The 23,685-nt window shown below is 48.2% G+C and overlaps 2 protein-coding genes across 7 annotated transcripts in view; both read left to right on the top strand.

The window, feature by feature from the left end:
- Positions 1–6,955, top strand: part of LOC122444858 (endothelin-converting enzyme 2) — a 30,810-nt gene extending 23,855 nt beyond the window's left edge. For all 6 annotated transcript variants that reach the window (XM_043473550.1, XM_043473546.1, XM_043473544.1 and 3 more), the window contains 11 exons: positions 16–158; positions 442–556; positions 1,880–1,990; positions 3,340–3,438; positions 3,541–3,618; positions 4,115–4,218; positions 4,393–4,503; positions 4,630–4,697; positions 4,905–5,095; positions 5,189–5,284; positions 5,970–6,955. In XM_043473550.1, the coding sequence (XP_043329485.1) occupies positions 16–158; positions 442–556; positions 1,880–1,990; positions 3,340–3,438; positions 3,541–3,618; positions 4,115–4,218; positions 4,393–4,503; positions 4,630–4,697; positions 4,905–5,095; positions 5,189–5,284; positions 5,970–6,146 (1,293 nt within the window). In that variant the 3' untranslated portion in view covers positions 6,147–6,955. The remainder of the gene's footprint in view (positions 1–15; positions 159–441; positions 557–1,879; positions 1,991–3,339; positions 3,439–3,540; positions 3,619–4,114; positions 4,219–4,392; positions 4,504–4,629; positions 4,698–4,904; positions 5,096–5,188; positions 5,285–5,969) is intronic.
- Positions 6,956–13,828: 6,873 nt separating this feature from the next.
- On the top strand, positions 13,829–22,799 carry PSMD2 (proteasome 26S subunit ubiquitin receptor, non-ATPase 2). Its single transcript, XM_043473542.1, has 21 exons — positions 13,829–14,014; positions 14,480–14,536; positions 14,917–15,081; positions 15,847–15,968; positions 16,134–16,358; positions 16,884–17,042; positions 17,196–17,340; positions 17,519–17,579; positions 17,823–17,969; positions 18,126–18,232; positions 18,655–18,782; positions 18,995–19,082; positions 19,867–20,029; positions 20,162–20,263; positions 20,426–20,571; positions 20,808–20,891; positions 21,100–21,268; positions 21,358–21,452; positions 21,639–21,765; positions 22,192–22,310; positions 22,458–22,799. Exons 1-21 carry the CDS (start codon positions 13,886–13,888, stop codon positions 22,638–22,640), a joined length of 2,721 nt encoding a protein of 906 aa, XP_043329477.1. The 5' UTR covers positions 13,829–13,885; the 3' UTR covers positions 22,641–22,799.
- Positions 22,800–23,685: the final 886 nt, after the last annotated feature.

Genomic DNA, 23,685 nt, shown 5'->3' with positions numbered 1-23,685 from the left:
ACTTTTTGCTCACAGGCCCTGGCGCCCTCCATGGACTGGCTGGAGTTTCTGTCCTTCTTGCTGTCACCGCTGGAGCTGGGTGATTCTGAGCCTGTGGTGGTGTATGGGACGGATTATTTGCAGCAGGTGTCGGAACTCATCAACCGCACAGAGCCAAGGTTGGGGGGAGCCCACAGTGTCAGGGGTGGGGTTCAGGGCTCTGTGCAGGCTATTCTCATAGGCTGGGGCTTCAGGGGGCCCACTGTGTTCTCTGTTCCCATACCTTGCTCCACCCTGACTTTTATAAGCAGGTGTGTGTTCCCAGGATCAGAGAGAAGGATCCTGGGAGAACACCCAAGAATGACTCTAAGGGACTCCTGTTATCTGCATGTTGGTAGAGCTGGTTTGGGGGGCGGAAATGGTTCCTGCCTTTATCTTATGTTCTGGTCACTTGCATACCAGTGTCCTGAACAATTATCTGATCTGGAACCTGGTACAGAAGACAACTTCAAGCCTGGACCACCGCTTTGAGTCTGCACAAGAGAAGCTGCTGGAGACCCTCTATGGTACCAAGAAGGTGGGTTTTCTAACTCTGCTCCCACCTCCCAATCCAGTCAGGCTGATGCTTCACACCCCCTGTGTGTCAGACACCATTTAATTTACATGTGGAGCACACGACTGAGAATCAAGCTAACTTAGGTTCCAGTCTGAACTCCTCCATTTTTTGGCTTATGGGACCTTGAGCATATCTCCACCACCATTTTGACTCTTCATTTCTGGGTTGGAAAAACAGAAATTTCTTGTGGGGTTGTTACGAAGACTGAATTCACATAAGTGAAGTACTTACCAGTACATGCTATGTGTAGGCACTCAACTTTGATAATGAGAGTGAAGAAGAAAATGAATAAGTGATAAGTGCCATTCTCAGTTTCAAGAAGCCCTGTTAAGTGGGGGAAGGAGATATGTAAACAAACATTATATTCTGGGGTGCACACGCTGAATGAAAGATCTTCTTTGTGCTGTAGGACAGAGGTGGGGTAGCACATTTTACCTGGGAGATGGAGTAATGGAAGGGAGAAGGGCATTCCAGACTAAAGGAGTAGGATGTGCAGATTTCCAGAGGCCAGGAGGAGTGTGGTGGTATTCCCTGTGTTCTGGCATGATTTTGAGGAGAGGGCACCCGAGAGGCTGAGGGTGGTGAGGCTGGCCTGGGGTGATCCGTAGAGGGACCTGAATGCTGTGCCTAGGAGGCCTGGCCTGACTTCTTTCAGGGGTGGAGAACCTGGGACAGTTTTAAGCAAGGGTGTAACTGGTTGGATTTATATATTAGGTCATCTTTCTGCAGCTAAGTGGAAGACAGATGGTGGGGAATGACAGGGGAGGGGGATGAGAATGGAGTTGGAGTGTTTAGTTAGGAGGCCATTGAAATCTTCAGACAAGAGATGATAGTGTTATAGGGTAGGGAAGTGGCAAAGGGTGGATGGAGGAGATGATTAAGAAGCAGAGTTAGAATCTGGTGATAGACTGAATATGGAGGTAGGGAGATGGAGGAAGCTGGTGACTCCTACATTTCTGGCGTGTGGGACTGACTGGATGTAAGACTGAGATGTACAGCTAAGTAGGAAACATCTGGACCCCAGTGGGCCTCTGAGAAACTAAGAGGAGGAGAGTGCTAAGAACAGAGTGGCCAGCGTATATGTGCCTCCTGAAGTTTCACTGCTGGGGTTGGCATGCTTTGCAGTATTGCTCTTCATCTTCCCTGGAGTCTGAGGGAGAGATGGCACCCCAAACCCAGGGCTCTGATGTGCGGAGCTGAGAGGGGCTGGCCCCAGAGACAGAGAAAGACCCTCAGACAGGAGGGCAGAGCCATCTCTAGGGGACCTGCTCTTTCCCCTTCCAGTCCTGCACACCGAGGTGGCAGACCTGCATCTCGAACACCGATGACGCTCTTGGCTTTGCTCTGGGTTCCCTCTTTGTGAAGGCCACATTTGACCGGCAGAGCAAGGAAATTGTGAGTCTTCAAGGTCCTTCCAACACTACCCTTCATTTTAGTTAAAATTCACTGCCTCTATTTGTATGTACATAAAGGAAAAAAAGGCTTCCCAGGTGGCTCAGTGATAAAGAATCCACCTGCCAATACAGGAGATGCAGGTTTGATCCCTGGGTCGGAAAGATCCCCTGGAGAAGGAAGTAGCAATCTACTCCATTATTCTTGCCTGAGAAATCCCATGGACAGAGGAGCCTGGCGGGTGTCCATGAGATAACAAAGAGTTGGACAGGACTTCAGGACTAAACAACAACAAGAGGGAGAATACTGGGATGAAATTTATGGTGATTACTTTCGGTGGTTGGGGTTATGAGGGATTTTTTTTTTCTTTTATTAGTTTTCTGTATTTTCCAAGTTTTCTACAATGAGTTATGTTACCTATATAATTAGAAAAATAATATTTGTTTATAAGGAGATGATAATGTTTGTGCTTCAAATATTACCTACAAGGAAGTAAGTGGCAGTGTTATATACAGTAGGCAAAAATGCATCCTTTGTCCCTGTCCACCCTAGTGCCCCATCCCTGTTCTTCCAGACTCTTGAAATAAGGCTGAGCATCCGGAGAGGGTGAAAAAGAAACATGATTTGTTTTTATTACCTACAAAGATGTAAGTGGCAGTGTTGTTTATAATAGGCAAAAATGACAACAGCTTAAATGTCCAATATAGAGGACAGGAAAAACAAATTGTGACTAGGATGAATTATAAGGAAGCATTAAACTGATGATTATTAAGTGAAAAAAAAAGGTTATTTTATATATATATATGTTGCACAACATAATTCTATATTATAAATGAATATCCCATCAGGGAAAGACAGTAGAAATAGGTAATCAAAATGTTAGAAGGAGTTATCTCTGAGGGATAAGATTTTGTTTTTTTGACCGTGCCATGTTACAGAGGACGACCAGGGATCAAAACTGTGCCCTCTGCATTGGGAGTGCAGAGTCTTAACCACTTAGGCTGCCAGGGAAGTCCCTGAAGGACAGGGTTTTTAAATGATCTATTTTCTTTGACTCCTCTCGGTTTTCCAGTTTTTTGCTATTAATGCCTGCCTTTCATAATCAGATAAAAATTAAAGCACTATATTAAATTATAATGTTAATTCAGTTAACTTATCAGTTTTTTTGATTCATTAGGAAAAAAACCATCACAGTCCCAGTGCTTTCACAAATCATGTTTCTTTCTCATCCTCTCTGGATGCTCAGCCTTATTTCAAGAGTCTGGAAGGACAGGGATGGGGCACTAGGGTGGACAGGGACAAAGGACGCATTAATGAGTGTGGGAGGCCGACTTGTGTACCCTCCCTCCCAGGCAGAGGGGATGATCAGCGAGATCCGGACCGCCTTTGAGGAGGCTCTGGGACAGTTGGTTTGGATGGATGAGAAGACCCGCCAGGCAGCCAAGGAGAAAGTGAGCAGTGGCCAGGGTTGGGGCGCCATCTTGAGGTGAGAATGGAGAATACAGTTTTGGGGGGGCGCCTGGGGAGGGAAATCCTTAACCTGGTCTCTTCAGGCAGATGCCATCTATGATATGATTGGTTTCCCGGACTTCATCCTGGAGCCCAAAGAGCTGGATGATGTTTATGATGGGGTGAGTACCTGCCTATGAGTACTGATCCTTAGCTCTGTGGGGTGGGGTGGGGCATAGGGCTCAAGCACTGCAACGGCGAGAGGTGCTTGTTGGTTCCTTTCAGAGGCAAATGCTGGCTCTGTGCCAGGCTGCAGGCTGGACAGCAGCAGAATGCAGTGTTTACAAATAGAGTTTTGCAGTCAAACCTGTTTCTACCCAACTGTAACCTTAGACAAGTTATATAACCTCTCTGGGCCTCAGTTTCTTCATCTGTGAAAGAGGGTCCTGTTAGCACCTACCTGATAAGATTGTTGTGATAATCAAAGGAGACAATATATAAAAAAATAAAGTACCTGCAAAATAATATTGACAAGTTATTATTTGTTAGCTATTTTACACTCATTTTACAGCTGAAGAAACTGAGGCTCAGAAAGGTGCTAACTAGTAGCCAAACTGGGACTATTACCTTCTCTAATGTGTTCTCTCGTTTGTTTTCTACTTCTTACCATTCCCATAGTATGAAGTGTCTGAAGATTCCTTCTTCCAGAACATGCTGAATTTGTACAACTTCTCTGCTAAGGTGATGGCTGACCAGCTTCGGAAGCCTCCTAGCCGAGACCAGTAAGAATGGGGGCTGCCAACACTTGGGGCAGCGGAGAGGTGGGGAGTTTTCAGAGCAGACAGAAGGGGATGGCAAGATGGGTCCCAAATGAGGCACCAGGTTCTGGTAGGATGTAGGTCAGGCTGCTGGACATCAGGAGAGTCAGGCTCCGTCTCAGCTTCTCCCTCCCCCAGGTGGAGCATGACCCCGCAGACAGTGAACGCCTACTACCTTCCAACCAAGAATGAAATCGTCTTCCCTGCTGGCATCCTGCAGGCCCCCTTCTACGCTTGCAACCACCCCAAGTGTGTCTGAGGCAGGAGGGACTGGGTGCTGGGGCCTGGGCCTGCGGGTGAGCTGGGAGCAGGGCTGGAAGGTGAGATCGAGGTGTCCCTCCACCATGTCCTCACTCAACATTCCTCACCTCCCAGGGCCCTGAACTTTGGTGGCATCGGCGTGGTGATGGGCCATGAGTTGACACATGCCTTTGATGACCAAGGTAGAGGTCACGCAGTTGTGTCCTCCAGCCTAGAATTGCTCATGGCTCCTGTAAAACCTTGGGATGTTGAGAGCAGGCCCATGGATCCTGGCTGGTGGCGGTGGGGGTGTGGGGGGAGGGGTCTGTGGATGAGAGCCCATGGGGGCGCTGGTGCCCCCAAGGGTTGAATTCTGGTCTCAGTAGGATGCAAAGGTTAGTTCTCCTCAGGGCGCGAGTATGACAAGGAAGGAAACCTGCGGCCCTGGTGGCAGAATGAGTCATTGGCAGCCTTCCGGAACCACACGGCCTGCATAGAGGAGCAGTACAGTCAGTACCAGGTCAACGGGGAGAAGCTCAACGGGCGCCAGACGCTTGGGGAGAACATTGCTGACAATGGGGGGCTTAAGGCTGCCTACAATGTGAGTGGCCCTCTGAGGGCTGAGGCTCACCTGTTCTGGGGGTGGGGGCAGGGCAGGCCCCAACACACTTGCCACCCCTGTTCCCAACCCCAGGCTTACAAAGCATGGCTAAGAAAGCATGGAGAGGAGCAGCAGCTGCCAGCTGTGGGACTCACCAACCACCAGCTCTTCTTTGTGGGATTTGCCCAGGTACTGTCCTTCTGCGAGGCCCGGGGTCTGCCCTTCTCCCGCTACCTCCCAGGCATGTCATTAGAAGTCTGGGGCATGCAGGAAAAGGGACTGGGAAATGGGGCTGAAGTGGGAGTGTGGAAAGTGGTCTGGGAGGACCTCATGGTCAGCCTCCTGTGGGGCCCACAAAAGCACATGAGGAGGCCAGAGGAGGGAGAAGGTTTCAGGAGGCTTTTGCAGATCTTGAAGGGCAGGGGGTAGGGAGCAGGATTGATCTTCATGATGCTCCTGTGAGGTGGCTGTGGAGGAGGAAGCTCGGGGACAGAGTGGCTCGTCCAGGGGTACCCAGGAAGACAGTAAGTGGCAGACTCAGCAAGGTCTCCAGGTACTTTGCACTATGGCAGGCAGTCTCTGGGGCTGGACTTCTTCCCTTCAGACACGTCCATCCTTGGCAGCTCTGTGTCCAGACAGCTTTGAAAGGCCTTCGAGGAATTTCAGAGAGCAGGCGCCTTCTCCTCCCTTGGTGCTGATAGCAAGACCTTGGGGCTGAGATGCTGGCTAAGCCCTCTCCTGTGTCCCCAAGGCCTCCTGAGCCAAGGGGCTGGGGTGGTGGTGCCATGTGTCCCCGGGATGGCTTGCTGCAGCTGGGGCAGGGGCCTCGCCCGCACTAGACACTCTGTGTCCCCGTGTCTGTCCTGGCCTGCAGGTGTGGTGCTCAGTCCGCACACCCGAGAGCTCTCACGAGGGGCTGGTGACCGACCCCCACAGCCCTGCCCGCTTCCGCGTGCTGGGCACTCTCTCCAACTCCCGTGACTTCCTGCGGCACTTCGGCTGCCCTGTCGGCTCCCCCATGAACTCAGGGCAGCTTTGTGAGGTGTGGTAGACCTGGGTCCGGGGAGAAATGGCCAGCTCGGTTGCCGGAGCCTGGGGTAGCTTGCCCAGCCAGGCTCTCTGCTCTGGGGTTGAGGGAAGGCACATGCCAGCTGGGCTGTGTCCTGCCCCTCCACACCACAGGTGTGACATGAGTCCTAGTCCCTCCTCGGCCATCACTTCGTGCCTCTGCTTTGGGGGTACCCCTGCCTCCAGCAGAGTCCCCACCATTCACTGTGATGTTCTTCTGTGTCACCCTGCCTGGAGGAGGCCTGGGCAGGGGGCACCAGCTCCCACAAGAAGGGGTCCACCTCTTGAGGTCCCAAGCTCAGTGGGTTTGGTGGCCACAGGGCCTGTTGTGCCTGCTGACCACGCAGGACTGGCAGGTGTGCCTCCCACACGTCTCCCCAAGGCTCACTCACTGCTCCCTCGGGCATAGACGGAGCTGCTTTCAGCCCCACCCCTAGGGGCGACCCTTATTCCATGTTCCTCGTGCTACTGCTCCTAATACTGCTGCCAGCCCTCTCTGACGGAGCCCCCGTGCCCAGCTCTTAGTGGAAGCCCAACAGCCTTTACAAACCTTCCTGCTGCCTCCCAGGGTCCCTGGGCTCAGCGGGGATGTGTGTACATGTCAGGGATGCTAGTCCCTGTATCTTGGGGTCACAAGTCTTAGGGGGTGACTGATTCTCCCTGGACCAAGCAGGAAAGCAGATAGAGTAGGAAGAGTGAAGGATAGAGTCTATTTTTACAGGAAAGGGGGTGGGAAGGGAGTGGTCTTGGCCCCGGAGGACCCTGTGCCAATAAATAGACATGCATCAGTCAGTCTGTCTGTTCCTTCAGTCCTGTTTTCATTTACTCATTCCACCAGTATTTATTGAATACCTGCTGTATGCCAGGTACTCTTCTAGGCATTCATGTATTTACTCGCCAGACACAGGGGACTGAAAATTGAAACCCCAAAAAGACAAAAAGGTAGGATGGAGGAATGGCACAAAGTTGAGCCTGGCGAGTGGAGCATATTCTCCGCTCACTGGTGGCCACGTCGCACCCCCGGCTGCTCTGTAGCTGGAAGGGTCTGCCGAGGCTCCCATGGATGCATGTCGCTGGCCCTGACGCTGAATCTGAGTAACAGCTTGGCCAGGGTCGGCTTGGAAGGTGGGTGGCCCTTACCCTGCAGTGGAAGGCAGCCATGGCCAAGGTAGCACTTTACTCCCTGCAGCTCGGAGCACTAGCCTCTGCTTGTGATGAGAAGACATGCGTTTCTCCATGTCCTCAAAGGCTTAGCATTCCTGAGAGTCACTCATCCCACCTGCACACACTCATCAAGGCCTACCAGGTGCCAGGCACAGAGCCCACAGGTTTGGTGGCCACAGAGCCTGCCACCCTCCAGAACAAGTGAGGGAAATGGAGCATGCATGGAATACCTCTGTATTCCAGGCACTTCTGCTAGGTGACTCATTACTTTCTTCATTCATTCATTTATAAATTTATAGATTTGTAAGTATTGCTGCTGCTGCTACTAAGTCACTGCAGTTGTGTCCGACTCTGTGCAACCCCATAGACGGCAGCCCACCAGGCTTCCCCGTCCCTGGGATTCTTCAGGCAAGAATACTGGAGTGGGTTGCCATTTCCTCCTCCAATGCATGAAAGTGAAAAGTGAAAGTGAAGTCACTCAGTTGTGCCCGACTCTTAGCGACCCCATGGACTGCAGCCTACCAGGCTTCTCCGTCCATGGGATTTTCCAGGCAAGAGTACTGGAGTGGGGTGCCATTGCCTTCTCCTTATAAGTATTGGGTTGGCCAAAAAGTTTGTTTGGATTTTTTTGTGACATCTTACAGAAAAACCCAAATGAACTTTTTGGTCAACCCAATATATTGATTACCAATAATGTGCCAGGCACTGGTGATGCCAAGATGAAAATGATTCCTTCCCTCAGGTGACTCTTCTGTTGACACTTTCACCTTCATGAACTCATCTGATCCTCATAGCAACATATGCTACACATGCTCCAGTTTCCATTTCACAGATCTAACCATAATCACTTCACTGCAGTCAGAGACCTGGTCTGAAATTGAAGCTTTGACAGCTATATGAGCTTCAGCCTGTCCCCTAACCTCTAAGAGCCTGTTTCTTTATCTGTGAAATGAGAACCAGAGCAAAACAGTGGAAAGGGTCCAATATCAATTCTCTTTATAATGTAGTGTCCCCTAAGGTTTAAGTACAGGTGGGTTTATTAAATGAGGAAGGGTAAGAGTGAAGCTTTGTTAATGATTGATGTGGGGTTCCTGGTCACACGTCCTGCATGCTGTATCCTGTCCCAACATCGGACTGTCCCCATAAAGAGCTGTCTCTGTCAAGTGACTTGGATATGTGGCTGCCCACCAAGGGAAGGAAATCGCTGGCTCCTTGGGGAAAGTGGGCTTGGGAGCTCTTAATATCAAGGGAAAGTATGACTTGAGTCTCTGCTCTGAGAACACAGCTCTAGGAGGGGTGGCGGAGTGTACTGGAAGGAGAAGAGCTGTCACATCTGGAAGCCTGGTTCTGGCTCCAGCTCTGCCACCTGCAACTGTGACACCAGGCATGGTTTATCCTCTCTTCAGATCTCAGTAACCTTGGCAGTCTGTAAAATAAGTGGGTTGGATGAGATGATCTCAGAGGCCTAGATCAGCTTTAATGTTTCAAGAAGTGGCTTCATGGGCTTAGCAAGTTCTAGAACCCAAAGATACATTAAGAACTGGCTTATGAAGTTTGGATGTTGCACAGAAAATGGGATTTATAATGTCAGTGTCATGATAGAAGAGAGAGGCTTGGTATCATAAAGCCTTGCCCTTCCCTTGACACTTGACTTCAAAGACCAGCTTAGAATACTGACCAGCTGGCCACTGTGGCATTAAAACTCCATATTTGCAAAAGGTCAACGTGTCAAATAATGATAATAAGCAGAAGTCCTGATTTACCAAGTCTCTTTTTTGCTTACTAAACACTTTAAAAACATCACCTCATTAAATTCCCACAGCTTACAAGGAGGGTCTATCATTGTCTGTATCTTAAAAGTAGAGAAACTAAAGAAGAAAATTATATAACTTCCAATGTCAGCTAAGACACACTGCATTAAAGTCAAATTTAGAACTCAGATGCTCTTAATCACCACCATTTAGTCCTCTAAGTCATGACAGAGTTGAGACCCAAGCATATATATCTCTTCTGGGCAATTTCATCACGCCTCCAAGTGAGGCTGTTACCAGCAGGTGCATTTCCATGGCACCCAGCCCACTCAGGCCAGGTACATATGACAACCAGGTAGCTATAGGAAACCTAAGCACATGCTGAAAGTAAGTGAGGCAGCACTGTTTGCTGAGCACTCTGCAGGCACTTGGTTCCAGAGGCAAGGCAAGGTGAACAGCAAGTGGCCCATGTAACCTTCACCCTTAGTAGCCTGCCAAGCTGACAAATACCCATCTGTAATATGCTTTGGTGTGTTAAAGCAGAAGGAGGAATAAAGGATAGTGCTCCTCAGTGGGTACAGGACAGCAGTTATTAGTTAAGGTGCTGGCCCATACCCTACACTGTCCCATGGAAGCTGGACTAATTCCAATGCACAGTACAGTAACATGCCAAACAACATAATTTCATACTCTGGAAATGTCACGTTGGAAGAGAGTCACCCATTAAATAAGCATAGTGTCAGCAGACCTATGCTGACTCACAGGTGGAGACTCCCAAGTTTCCCAGTGCTGGGCTCTGGGCTCCAAAGAGACTCCCAGTAGGCCGTTATCATATACAAAGATGACCTGAAGATGAGTGCAAAGCCATTCAGTCATTCACTTATTTAACAAATACTTGTCAAGGCCTACCACAAGCCAGGTATTAGACTGGGTACTAGGGGTACAAAGATGAATAAGACACAGTTCCTGTTCTTCTAAGAGCTCAGAGTGGAGTGAGGGAGAGGTAGGTACCAAGCAATGTAGGACCACAGGGAAGAAATTGATAACTTGAAAGAACAGGAAAGGCTTCCTACACAGGTGATCCTGAGCTGGAGTAGAGAGGATGGGAAAATTTGCTAGCTAAAAACAGTAATGAGCAGGGGACTTCCCTGGTGGTCCAGTGGCTAAGAATCTTCATTCCAATGCAGGGGACACGGGTTCAATCTCTGGTCGGGGAATTAGGATCCCACACGCCACATGGCAACTAAGCCTGCATGCTACAACGAAGATCCAGCGCAGCTGAAAGTAAATAACTGAATAAATTTTTAAAATAAAAAATGGTGAAGGGCATTCCATACAGAAGGAACAGTAAGGTGAAAAGGCTGATCCAGCTCAAAGGGGCAGAGCATGTTCAGAAATAGGAAAATGTTTAGGCTGATCAGAAGGAGGTAGGGGAAAGGGGCATACTAAAGAGGTTGTAACAGAAGAAGGGAAGTTGTAACAGTCATTATGAAAAAGAGGGGATTGTAACAACTCCTTTCAGTCCTGGGAGTTGATGGTAGGAAGGGCCACAATGCAATCTGACTTTGAAAAATATCACACAAAGTAAGTAGCCAGCCCAGTGGAAACAGTGCAACTGTGTGTCCTGTCTGGAGCATTTCCAGTGTTACATAAATGATGCTTTGAGTTGAATGATTTTCAGAACCTCCATAAGAGGTGTAGTTCTACAGCTCAGGCCATAAGTTTGGGGGAAGCATGGCTGGTCAGTGGGTGCAATTTGAAGGAAGGTGGTGGGAAGGAAAAGGTGATGGGCCTTGACTGGAGACCAATTTGGTCACAAGGCTGGGAGTCTGGCCAAACAGTAGGAAGGAGTGCTTCTGAGAGAGCAATTTGACTGAAATGAGGCTTGAGGCAGGTCATCAATGTATCATCAAGCCTTGAGAATAGTTGCAGGATATTTGCATTTGGCGAGAGAGGTTTGGGGCTTGAGTGCTTGAGGTAGGGAGCAAGGGGCAGCCCTGCAAATCTGAGGAAGCTGGAAAATGATAACTGCATTTTCTCCAGTTGCCAGGCAACTAGCCAGACACTTTATATACATTGTCTTATTTTATTCTCATAAAAACTTGTGAGGGAGATACTTAATTACTCACATTTCATAGAAGAAGAAACCAGAGGGGTTAGGAAGCTTGCCCAAATATCACAGCTGGTGAAGGGCAGAATTTGGTGTTTGTTCTTTTTTTTAAACTCACAGTATACTTTGTTCAATGACCTAACTCATGGGCTTATTTCTGTGATAGTGCATGTTTTTGTGAAAGACTGTATGCTGTTCCATTATATAGATGCACCATAATTAATGCACTAGTTCCCTATTGTTTTCCGTTTTTTGCTTCTGACTGGGTCTTTCTTTTTTTTTTAACTTTTTGTTTTATATTGGAATATAGCCTATCAACAATGTTGAGATAGTTTCAGGTGGATAGCAAAGGGACTCAGCCATATATATACATATATATATTTTTTTAATATTAATTTTTTAGGCCGTGCCACATGGCATGTGGGAGTCTACATTACCAGCCAGGGGTCAAACCCATGCCCCCTGTATTTGAAGCATGGAGTATTAACCACTGAACCACCAAAGAAGTCCAGAATTTGGTTTTAAATACCAGGTCTGTCCTCTCTAAAGCTTATGTTCTCCTACTCATCCTCAAATTTTTTATTTTGAAACATTTTAAACAGAAAAAACAGTTGAAATATGTACAATAAACATTCCTGTACTCTTCAACTGGAGTCACCAGCTGTTAACAGCCTGTGCTTTATGCCACATCACCCCATCCCTTCTAAGGTAATGGTGGGGATATGATTGGTATAAAAGACAAAATTTGAGATCTGACAGAAGGAAGTCATGGAAATAGGAAAGATTTAGGAGAAATATCTCTATAGTGACTGAAGAAAGCATGACAAAACATGGACATCTTGAAGCCACAGAATAGGCAGAATAGCTGTGTGTGTGTGTGTGTGTGTGTGATTCAGTGGTGTCTTTTTGTGGCCCCATAGATTGTAGCCTGTCAGTTTCTCTGCCCATGGGATTTTCCAGGCAAGAATACTGAAGTGGGCTGCCATTTCCTATTCCAGGAGATTTTCCCAACCCAGGGATGAAACCCGTGTCTCTTGCATATCCTGTATTAGGAGTCAGATTCTTTTTTTTTTTTTTTTAGGAGTCAGATTCCTTACCACTATGCACCACCCAATTTCTGTCAGCACACTAGGGCTGGGGCAGTCACTGGTGATGGAAATGGAAGGTCATCCCCAGAATTCAAACACTGAGTGAAAAAGAACAACAGATTTTAAAATGGGCATCAGACCTTTACGTTAACATCTATACAAATATTTAGCTAACATTCATTCCATGCTAACTGTGCTGACCAGGTTTGTTTGTTTTTTTTTTAACAAACACTTTCCGCATTTTTTTAAATGACTCAGAATCCATAAAATAAGACTCCAGGCCAAATGGTGAGTGTTCCCAGAAGATGAAGGGAAGCAGAGTTACTTCTCTTTTCTTACCTTCCGGATACATACACAGAGGCCTAAGAGAAGAACTATTGAGATTTACCTGAAACACTGAAGAATTTGGGAGATTGAAAGATCGAGTTTCATCCCTGATTCTATTACTTACTACAGGATTTTTTTCTGTAAAATGGGCACAATCCTACCAAACTAAAAAAATTGTGAGAATATATATAATTTAAAATAAGACCTGACATAAACTGTGTTCGTCACATCCCTCCTAAGTCATAACAGGGAGAGGAAGACCAAAAGACAGATGGAGGACAAAGACCTTATCTTCTTCCCTTTTTAGCTCCAGAACTTCGCCTTAGGGCGTAGGACTGGATGTATTTTTTTCTACTCCATCTGGCTACGCAGGTGATTTAAGATGGTATCCACATCCTCACGGCAATATCACAGCACTCTTCTTCAACGAGTGGTGATGGTGATTTAGCTGCTAAGTCGTATCCGACTCTTGCGACCCTATGGTCTGTAGCCCGCCAGGCTCCTCTGTCCGTGGGATTTTCCAGGCAGTAATACTGGAGTGAGTTGCCATTTCCTTCTTCAACGGGAGAAGTGAAGTGAAGTGAAGTTGCTCAGTCGTGTCCGACTCTTTGCGACCCCATGGACTGTAGCCTACCAGGATCCTCAGTCCATAGGGTTTTCCAGGCAAGAATATTGGAGTGGGTTGCCATTTCCTTCTCCAGGGGATCTTCCCGACCCAGGGATCGAACCCGGGTCTCCCACATTGTAGGTAGACGCTTTACCATCTGAGCTACTAAGGAAGCCCTTGGTAGCCCCTTCAACGGGAGAGGAATGTTATTAGGTGAATATGCCACGGGGCTAGTCACATTACACAAACTTCACAAAGACTGCAATCAAGAGTCCAGTACTTCAAGAATCTCGTCCATTTGTCCCACCACGCAGCTAACTGGGGTGTCACTGTGGGTACTACTTACACTGCGGCCTCGGCTCACAGCCAGTTCAACTCCTACCGCAGGGGGCGCCCCCGAATCCCAAACAGCATTTGGGAAACTCCTGGTCCGAGCCTCTGGGGCTCCTATGGCGCGTGGGAATCTGGGAATTGTAGTTTTCTCGCGGCTTTGGAGAGCGAGGTCGGTGGACGGGGACTTCCAGGCCGCGAGGGTGGGTGGGTCGCCGCGGAGTTTCCGGTCGCAGGCGGGCTTTGGAGCGGGCGGGGGGGCTGGGTGGCGCCGTGGACGACGCACGCAAGGACACCTGGGAAACGGGGCGGTGCGCGCGCAGCAGGCTCGCAGTGGCGGCGGAGATGGAGGAGGGTGGCAAGGCACCCGTGCAGCCCCAGCAGCCCCCGGCGACGTCTCCTGGCGGCGGGGACGAGAAGCCGAGCGGCAAGGAGCGGCGGGATGCCGGGGACAAGGACAAAGAGCAGGAGCTGGTGAGGCGCGGCCCCGGGAGCCGGCGGAGGAGGAGGCCGCGGGCTGAGTCACGGCGGCCCCGCAGCCCTCGGACTCGACTCCCAACGGCCCCGCCGGCCCCAGGAGAGGGCAGATAGGGCGACCCTCGGGGCTCCCGGCACCCCGCCTCTCTGCCCCCTCTCCCATCCTCCATTGCGCGCTGTCACCTCCGCCGCCCCTACCAGTCCTCACCACCTTCCTCACCGCCTTCTCGTGAGGTGGGCTCGGGCTGGTCATTGTCACCCCCTTTTTTCAGAACGGCTTTCACGCAGAGCTTGGCCCAGAAGCCAGGCTGCCTTCCCACCAGGTCTTCTCACTGCCACTCTCCTTGTCCACCTGGTCCCCGCTAAGGAGGCAGGCTCACTCTCCACCTGCCCCAGGGTGATTGGGAGGAGGATGTGTTTGAGATTCCTTCTCTTGATGGGCTTCTTCCTCCAACTCTCCAGTCTGAGGAGGACAAACAACTTCAGGATGAACTGGAGATGCTCGTGGAACGACTGGGGGTGAGTCACGGTGTTAACAAGAGCCGGTGCATATACGAATCTTTCTCACTTGCTTTATTCCACTTTGGGCAACAACTCCTATATAATGTATAGGGAAGGATGGAGGGTATTTTAGAGTCAGGTTACAATCATGTTGTGAGGGAGGGGAGTAAAAAGAGATGAAACATTTCTGTGGCTTTGTTTAACGGGGGAAACAGTTCTTGAACTTAATCTTAACTGGGGACATTTGTTTTTGTGCCAGGCAGTGTGTGTGTGCAGGGAGCTGGACAGTCCAGATGGATGAGACACAGTTACTTTCCTAGGGGAGTTGTTAAACACCTCTGTATTATGACTTAAGGGATGAGATTTCTTTTATCTGAACCTTGATATCTTCTGGTCAGGAGAAGGACACTTCCCTGTACCGACCAGCCCTGGAGGAACTGCGGAGGCAGATTCGTTCTTCTACAACTTCCATGACTTCAGTACCCAAACCTCTCAAATTTCTGCGTCCACACTATGGCAAACTGAAGGAGATCTATGAGAACATGGCCCCTGGGGAGAATAAGGTAAAACTATTCCAGAAGCTGGTGGAAGCCTAGTTTGGGAATTCCTCTTCATCTAGACCATGGGGCTTATGGTGTATCTCAGGAAGCCTAGTAGACCTGAGATCCTGAGCAAGTTCAACAGCACTCATTGTAATCAAAACACTCATGTAAGAGTGAGTTGATAGGAAGGTTGTCTTCAGAAAGGACAGTGTTTCTGTCATTTATGTTGGATGTTGGGATTTTATTATCATGATTTTTATCAACTTTTAACCTTAATTTTTTTGTTCTTTACATCCCATGCACCTATTTCATTTATCTCTAGAATATTATCCCCAACTCAGTAACTTTTCTGTCTGTTGGTACAACCCTAATCCAGGAAATGTTCAGTTCTCACCTGAACTACTGCAGCAGCCTCCCAACTGACTGACTCTCTTCCTTTTGTCTGTGACCTCCTACACAGTTTGTCTTTTGTAGAGCAGCCATAGTGATCTTTCTAGAGTGTGAATCTTTTCTGCTTAAAACTTTTAAATAGTTTACTATTGCAGTTGGAATAAAATTTAGAGTCTCCATCTTTCTCTACTCTCCCCTGGCTAGCACCCTCCGGTCATGCTGGTTCAAAAGGGAGATTGCAGCAGGCTTAGCTAATATAAAATGTTTTAAGTTTTAAACATGAGATTGGTGATATAATTATCATTTACTTTGGGGGATAGTGACAGTGATCATGATTCCATAATGTAACATTCCCCTTACCCTGAGTTTGACTTCAAAGGACTGGTTTCTTTGTAGCGTTTTGCTGCTGACATCATCTCTGTTTTGGCCATGACCATGAGTGGGGAGCGTGAGTGCCTCAAATACCGTCTTGTGGGCTCCCAGGAGGAATTGGCATCATGGGGTCATGAGTATGTCAGGTAAGACCTTTTCTTCTTGGGAAGCTGAAGGGGTTCTGAGTTATAGTTCTGAGTTCTGTCTTAGAGTACCAGTGTATCGAGTTTCCCAGATAGTGAATTCTTTGACCCACAGGGAAGTGTTTCCCGTGAAGGTCTGTTTCCCTAATGGTCTGGGCCTATCCATAGGCATCTCGCAGGAGAAGTGGCTAAGGAGTGGCAGGAGCTGGATGATGCAGAGAAGACACAGCGGGAGCCACTGCTGACCCTGGTAAAGGAGATTGTCCCCTACAACATGGCCCACAATGCAGAACATGAGGCCTGCGACCTGCTCATGGAAATTGAACAGGTGGATATGCTGGAGAAAGACATTGATGAGAATGCCTATGCAAAGGTCTGCCTCTATCTTACCAGGTGAGTGAGCAAGGTAGGGAAGGGTGGCAGGCCTACCCTCTCCAGTACTTCTTTCTCAATTGTGACTCCTTTATTATCCGAGAGCATCTGCTTCAAAGGTAGCAATCAAGCTGTAGTTAATTTATTAACATCTGCGAACTTCTTAAAGACAGAGACATCATGTCTCCTTAGTAGCCCCAATAACTAGTATAATGTTTGGTGTATAGTAGGCATCTGATACTTTGGCCACCTGATGTGAAGAACTGACTCATTTGAAAAGACCCTGATTCTGGGAAAGGTGGGAGGAGAAGAGGACGACAGGTTGAGATGGTTGGATGGCATCACCGACTCAATGGACACAAGTTTGAGTAAACTTGGGAGTTGGTGATGGACAGGGAGGCCTGGCTTGCTGCAGTCCATAGGGTATCAGGGAGTTAGACATGACTGAGTGACTGAACTGAACTGATAGTAGGCATCCAGTATCGGGTAAGTGAATTAAACAGGGTAAATGAATATCTGATTCCTTTATTATTTTTACTTTGGTAGTTGTGTGAATTATGTGCCCGAGCCTGAGAACTCTGCCCTACTGCGTTGTGCCCTGGGTGTGTTCCGGAAGTTCAGTCGCTTCCCTGAAGCTCTGAGATTGGCACTGATGCTCAATGACATGGAGCTGGTAGAAGATATTTTCACCTCCTGCAAGGACGTGTATGTAAAGGAAAAAGTGGGCAAAGTGATAAGCCGATGGATGGGACGTTTGCATGAAGTGCTGGGACATGTAGTTTCTGGTTAGGGCTTGAAGGGCTATTCTGTGCCCCTAGTGGATGGGGGCTGAGCAGATGTGGTGGCTGCCTCCTATAGGGTTGTACAGAAACAAATGGCATTCATGCTGGGCCGGCATGGGGTGTTCTTAGAGCTGAGTGAAGATGTGGAAGAGTATGAAGACCTGACAGAGATCATGTCCAATGTGCAGCTCAACAGCAACTTCTTAGCTTTAGCTCGAGAGGTGAGATTCTTTGTCCTTACCCATCAAGGTTTTTTAGTTTTGATTCCACCTGGCATTTTACCTTTCTGATGCTTCTGACTAGACTCTCCTTGGTTAGAATTGCCATTCAGTGGGATAACAGAAGGGATGGCTAAGGGAGGACTGGGGGAGCAGTTGTGACCTTCTGACTTCTCTTCAGCTGGACATCATGGAGCCCAAGGTGCCTGATGACATCTATAAAACCCACCTAGAGAACAACAGTGAGTAGACATCTCCATGTGTGTGGGGATGGGAGGATTGTTAACTGTGCTTCTTGTATTGAGAGTGTTGGCTTGGCCCAATATGCTTGTCCTATAGAGCTCAGAATTCCCACTTGCTTTTTCCCTGGGTCACTGTTGGGGTCACAGATAGAGGATTCTAAGGGGCCAGCTCAGAATCACCTGTCATGCTATGTTCCTTTCTTGTTCCACTCTTAACCTTCCTTTTTTTCCCCTCCTTTGCAGGGTTTGGGGGCAGTGGCTCTCAGGTGGACTCTGCCCGTATGAACCTGGCCTCCTCTTTTGTGAACGGCTTTGTGAATGCGGCCTTTGGTCAAGACAAGCTGCTGACAGATGATGGCAACAAATGGCTTTACAAGAACAAGGACCATGGTATAATTCTGTTCCTATTCTATGTCATTTTGTTCAATCTTTTTGTCCTTCTAGGTGCATGTGTTATAAGGGATTCCCAAGGCAGTTCTTTGGAGAGTTCTTTATAACAGTTTTTCAAGTAGAGCCTAAAGATTGATTTAGTTTTCCTTGGTATAGGAATGTTGAGTGCAGCTGCATCTCTTGGCATGATTCTGCTGTGGGATGTGGATGGTGGCCTTACCCAGATTGACAAGTACCTGTACTCTTCTGAGGACTATATCAAGGTTGGTCTGGGCACAGCCCACTAATGCAGACATCCCCCTCCCATGTGCTAGGGCCCTCTCGGGGCCTCCTTTTCACTGGTAGGTCTGCCTGGTTTTTGACTTCCAGTTAAGGCAGATGCTTGGGCTTCCCTGGTGGCTCAGAGGTTAAAGCGTCTGCCTGCAATGCAGGAGACCTGAGTTCGATCCCTGAGTTGGGAAGATCCCCTGGAGAAGGAAAAGGTAACCCACTCCAGTATTCTTGCCTGGAGAATCCCATGGAGGGAGGATCCTGGTAGGCTTCAGTTCATGGGGTCGCAAAGAGTTGGACACGACTGAGCGACTTCACTCACTCAAGGCAGGTGCTATGATGCGGCCCATGTGGCATCCTTTGTGGTGAGGAACGTAGAGTAGCCCAGGTATAAGAATTTGTTTGCTTTTTGTAGTCAGGAGCTCTCCTGGCCTGTGGCATTGTGAACTCTGGTGTCCGGAATGAGTGTGACCCTGCCCTGGCACTGCTCTCAGACTATGTCCTCCACAACAGCAACACCATGAGACTTGGTTCCATCTTTGGGTAAGGCTTCTTGCTTCTCATTTTGCTAGTACTCAGCCTGTAAGCTCTGTGAAAACAGAATCGGGCCCTTCCACCTTTGTATAGCCAAAGACTACCACTGTGCCTATTTGGCTCTTGGTAACTGTTTATTGAAATGACCAATCCTCTTTTTGTTTCTTCCTTGTTTTGTCCTTGGGTGTGTGTCGGGGACTGTCTCTCTTTGGCTTTTGCAGGCTTGGCTTGGCCTATGCTGGCTCCAATCGTGAAGATGTTCTCACCCTGCTGCTACCTGTGATGGGAGACTCCAAGTCCAGTATGGAGGTGAATAGAGGTTGTTGATCATTTTAGGGGAGATAGGAAAGATATTCTGAGTCCTTCTGGTCTCTCATAAATAGTGGGGAAAAAGAGTGTGTGTTGCACACACACATCAGGTGGGGGAGGGGAGAGAGCGGGGGGGGGTGTATCATTTCAGTGAAATTATTTGGAATTGGGTTTCTAAGCCTCAGGGGACATTGAGGCTAAAGAGTTAATGTTTTAGTATTGAGTTCCAGCCCTTGGGATCCATGAGGAAGTATCAGACTAGAGTGGGGAGGAACTTTACCCAGGTTGGGGTGGGTATGCTGTTTTAGTCATTAGCCAACCCTAAGTTTTCTTACTTGTGTAGAATCATCTTAGTGATGGATAAATAAAGTGTGGTGGCTAAAAGCATAGGTTTCAGTCAGATAGACCTCAATTCAAATCCTGCCACCTCTGCTTATAGGTAGTGTGATCTTGGACTTGTGACTCAATCTCCTTAGGCATCCTTTTTCTTGTCAATATAAGGAATAGCAGTAGAACCTGTTTCATGGGGTTGTTGTGAAGATTAAATGTTAATAGTATGCAAAGCAGTTGGTGTAGTGGCTGCTTGATGCTCTTGTCATTTTGACCTCTCATCAGAAGAGGGTTGTTACCTAATGTGGTTTCAGTGGACTCTAGGAGTTGGCTATCTTGAATCAAGATAGGTGAACAACTATTTTAACAACTTACTTAATATTTGATAACTTAATACTTAATGTTTAATAACTTGATATTTAGTAATGCCGAGTATTGATTATCCCATTTCTAGGTGGCAGGTGTTACAGCTCTGGCCTGTGGAATGATAGCAGTGGGATCCTGCAATGGCGATGTCACTTCCACTATCCTTCAGACCATCATGGAGAAGTCAGAGACTGAGCTCAAGGACACTTACGCCCGTTGGCTTCCTCTTGGACTGGGCCTCAACCACCTGGGTGAGGGAATGTCTTTCTCTTTGGGCAAAAGACTGGTATTAACTGGATACAATTCATAAACTGGAGAGTTTATGAATCAGGCTGTGCTGGAAGAGAGTACCTGTCTTCTGACCCCTTGAACTTCTCCTTTAGGGAAGGGAGAGGCCATCGAGGCCATCCTGGCCGCGCTGGAGGTTGTGTCTGAGCCATTCCGCAGTTTCGCAAACACACTTGTGGATGTGTGTGCCTATGCAGGTCTGTGTTTGTTCCTTCTTGGGGGCTTGACACTTCTTTCTTGGACCTCCTTTCTTAGTCATCCTGAAGTGCCTTAGATTCTTTAACTTGTGTTCCTAGAGGAAGCTTTTCCTTGGTGCCTTCTCATTTCTTCCCTTTCTTTCCCTGACCACCCTGTCCCAGGCTCTGGGAATGTACTGAAGGTACAGCAGCTACTCCACATATGTAGTGAGCACTTTGACTCCAAGGAAAAAGAGGAAGACAAAGACAAGAAGGAAAAGAAGGACAAAGACAAGAAGGAAGCCCCTGCCGACATGGGAGCACATCAGGTTCTGTGGGCAGCTGAGCACACTCCGAGGGAGGCTCTGGGAAAGGAGAATATGGATTTGGGTTTGTTTTAGAGCCTCTCTGGGTATCACTGAGTGTTGAAATAGCACGAGACGGGGTTCCTGCATGAGGGGTCAGGGTGTACCCCACAGGACAGCTTTTTCTTCTTAGATGGCTTGAGTCAGGGGTGTTTTCTGTTCCATGATCTTACTGGGCTTTGCTGGCCCTTCGTTTGCAGGGAGTGGCTGTATTGGGGATTGCCCTTATTGCTATGGGGGAGGAGATTGGTGCAGAGATGGCCCTACGAACCTTTGGCCACCTGGTGAGTATCACATGAAGATTGAAAGGTATTGGTTTTGATGCCTAGAATTCCCCCAGGAGATTTCCCTGATAGGTTTTCTCAGTCGGGAAATGGTCTTTCTGCTGCACCCTTGCTACAAAAATTAAGGCCCCATCTACCCATCTGTCTGTTCCTGTAACTGAGCTTGTTCTTTCTGCTTTCTGTGACACCCTTGTTATTTTATCACCAGCTGAGATACGGGGAGCCTACGCTCCGAAGGGCTGTGCCCTTAGCACTGGCCTTAATCTCTGTTTCAAATCCACGACTCAACATCCTGGATACCCTAAGCAAATTCTCTCATGATGCTGACCCAGAAGTGTCCTATAACTCCATCTTTGCCATGGGCATGGTGGGTAGTGGTAAGTATTGGTCAGAGAGAAATCTTAGGCATCTCGGGGGAAGGGTTGAAGCCCTTTTTTCAAGCCTCTGTAACACTTAACATTTCCAGGTACCAATAATGCCCGTCTGGCTGCGATGCTTCGCCAGTTAGCCCAGTATCATGCCAAGGACCCCAACAACCTCTTCATGGTGCGCTTGGCGCAGGTAATGAGTAGAATTGTTCTCTTGTCTGTGTGATGGAAGGGAGACATGACACTGTGTGAAGGGGACCTTAAATTTGGCCTGGAAAGGAGGATGTGAACGAGCTGTGAGATTTGTGTGGCTGAGTTAGGTGATTTCTCCTTGGACGTGACTTCCCCACCTCCACTTCTCTCTATTTTTTTCCCCCAGGGTCTGACACATTTAGGGAAAGGCACACTCACCCTCTGCCCCTACCACAGTGACCGGCAGCTTATGAGTCAAGTGGCCGTGGCTGGGCTGCTCACTGTGCTTGTCTCTTTCCTGGATGTCCGCAACAGTGAGTTCCTGTCAGGAATCTTACATGGTGGCACAGAGTGCCCTCTTTCCACCCCCTAACCAGGGCCTCCTTGGTAATTTAGGAACAAGACTCTCAGTTAACTGTGTACCCCTCTGGGTTTCTGAGGTTCTTTGGGCCTCATGAGACTTCCATATCTCACACTTTTGATCTTAACTAAAGAGATTTCTTTTGAAGATGAACCGAGCCCATTTTCTGCCCTGAGGGGAAAAGTGATTATCAAGTCTGTGGGCTTTAGGCAGTCAGGTGGTGGCATCTCCAGTTTGTAGTAGGGTGTATGTGGGGAGGGCTGTGGGTTCAGCTGTATAGCTGAGGGGTTAAAGAGTCAGGACTGGAGTGGGGTTCCAAGATTTAGGCCAGGCCTGCTCTGATGCCTTTAACTGTATTTGTCCTGTGTGCTTCTCTCAGTCATCCTAGGCAAGTCGCACTATGTATTATATGGACTGGTGGCTGCCATGCAGCCCCGAATGCTGGTCACATTTGATGAGGAGCTGCGGCCATTGCCAGTGTCTGTCCGTGTGGGCCAGGTGAGGGGCTGAGCAGAGGGGAGGGCCCAGTCTGTACTCCAGAACTTGTAGAATGCATATATGCCATTTCTCTGAAACTGGGATGGGCGCTGGGTTGCTGTTGCACTCCTATCAAGAGTCCTTCATCTCAGTTTTCTCACCCTACAGGCAGTGGATGTGGTGGGCCAGGCTGGCAAGCCTAAGACCATCACAGGGTTCCAGACACACACAACCCCAGTGTTGTTGGCTCACGGGGAGCGGGCAGAATTGGCCACTGAGGAGTTTCTTCCCGTCACCCCTATTCTAGAAGGTTTTGTTATCCTTCGGAAGAACCCCAACTATGACCTTTAAGTGGCTACCAGAGGCTCTGAGCTGCAGCTGATATGTCAGCAGGTCATGCTTCCTGCTGCCAGGGGTGGACACTGCTTCAGACCTTGAGGGGAATTATTACCTCCTATTCTTTTGTTACTGAGTGAGATAACTTTGTTGAATAAAGACCTTTATCCCTGAGGTCCCTCTGTGTCTGTTTTCTGGGATATTGTGGCTGGAGGCCACACTGGGGTGGAGAGTGGATGTGAGAGGGTATTGTTTGTAGCAGCTCTGAGCCTGGGCTAGCAGGAAGGCTGCTGTGAATGGAAAAAGCTAAGCCCTTTCCCTTGTCCCCTCTTTCCTAATCATCTTAAAAAGTGGTTAATCTTTAAGGGGCATGAACTTTGAAAAGCCTGTAAACATCATGAATTTCCTTTTAGGAGAGAGATGTATACAGATTTTTACGCAAACTCTTAAAAATAACTTTCCAAGGGGCTTGTAGATCCCAAGCATCCCCCCTATTCTCACCTGCTAATGCTCACCCACCTCAAGCCTATCATTTCCTGGCTTTGGACTAAGGATCTCTGCTCTTACTAGGCAGCAAAGTTAGTTCCACTCTTCCTAACTTGACTTCTGTGCTTCTGAACAAAATGGACATCTTTGCTTCCTATAATCCTCTTGTCCTTTTGGGGAGGCTGCTAGTTGAGGGATTTAATCATGTTAACATTTAACTCTAGGCTGTTCTTGCAAAAATGGTGCAAGAAAGCTTGACGCTGACCTTCCTCTTTAGTAGAGCAATGGGAAAGAAATGGCCTCCTTCCTGGAATAAATCACTCCATCTGTAGTGCTCCTTTCTGGTGGGGCTGGTATGAGTATAGCTACAATGCCGGTAGGGGCCTGGACCGCTATGGATGCAGTGGAGGAGAACATATGGCCCTGTCAGATAACTGCTAGCATTTATCCAACACTTAGACTGTGGTTTTACCCTGTGAATAGTGACCCTCTTAATAGGTTATCAACAATGGCCTAGTAAAACAACAAAAAGAGTACATACTCTATCAGTTTATTTATATATAATTCTAGTGAC

The sequence above is a fragment of the Cervus canadensis genome, chromosome 7, assembly GCF_019320065.1.
Source record: "Cervus canadensis isolate Bull #8, Minnesota chromosome 7, ASM1932006v1, whole genome shotgun sequence".
NCBI lineage: Eukaryota > Metazoa > Chordata > Mammalia > Artiodactyla > Cervidae > Cervus > Cervus canadensis.
Note: the sequence above shows the minus strand (reverse complement) of the source record. Positions and strands in the feature narration are given on the sequence as shown.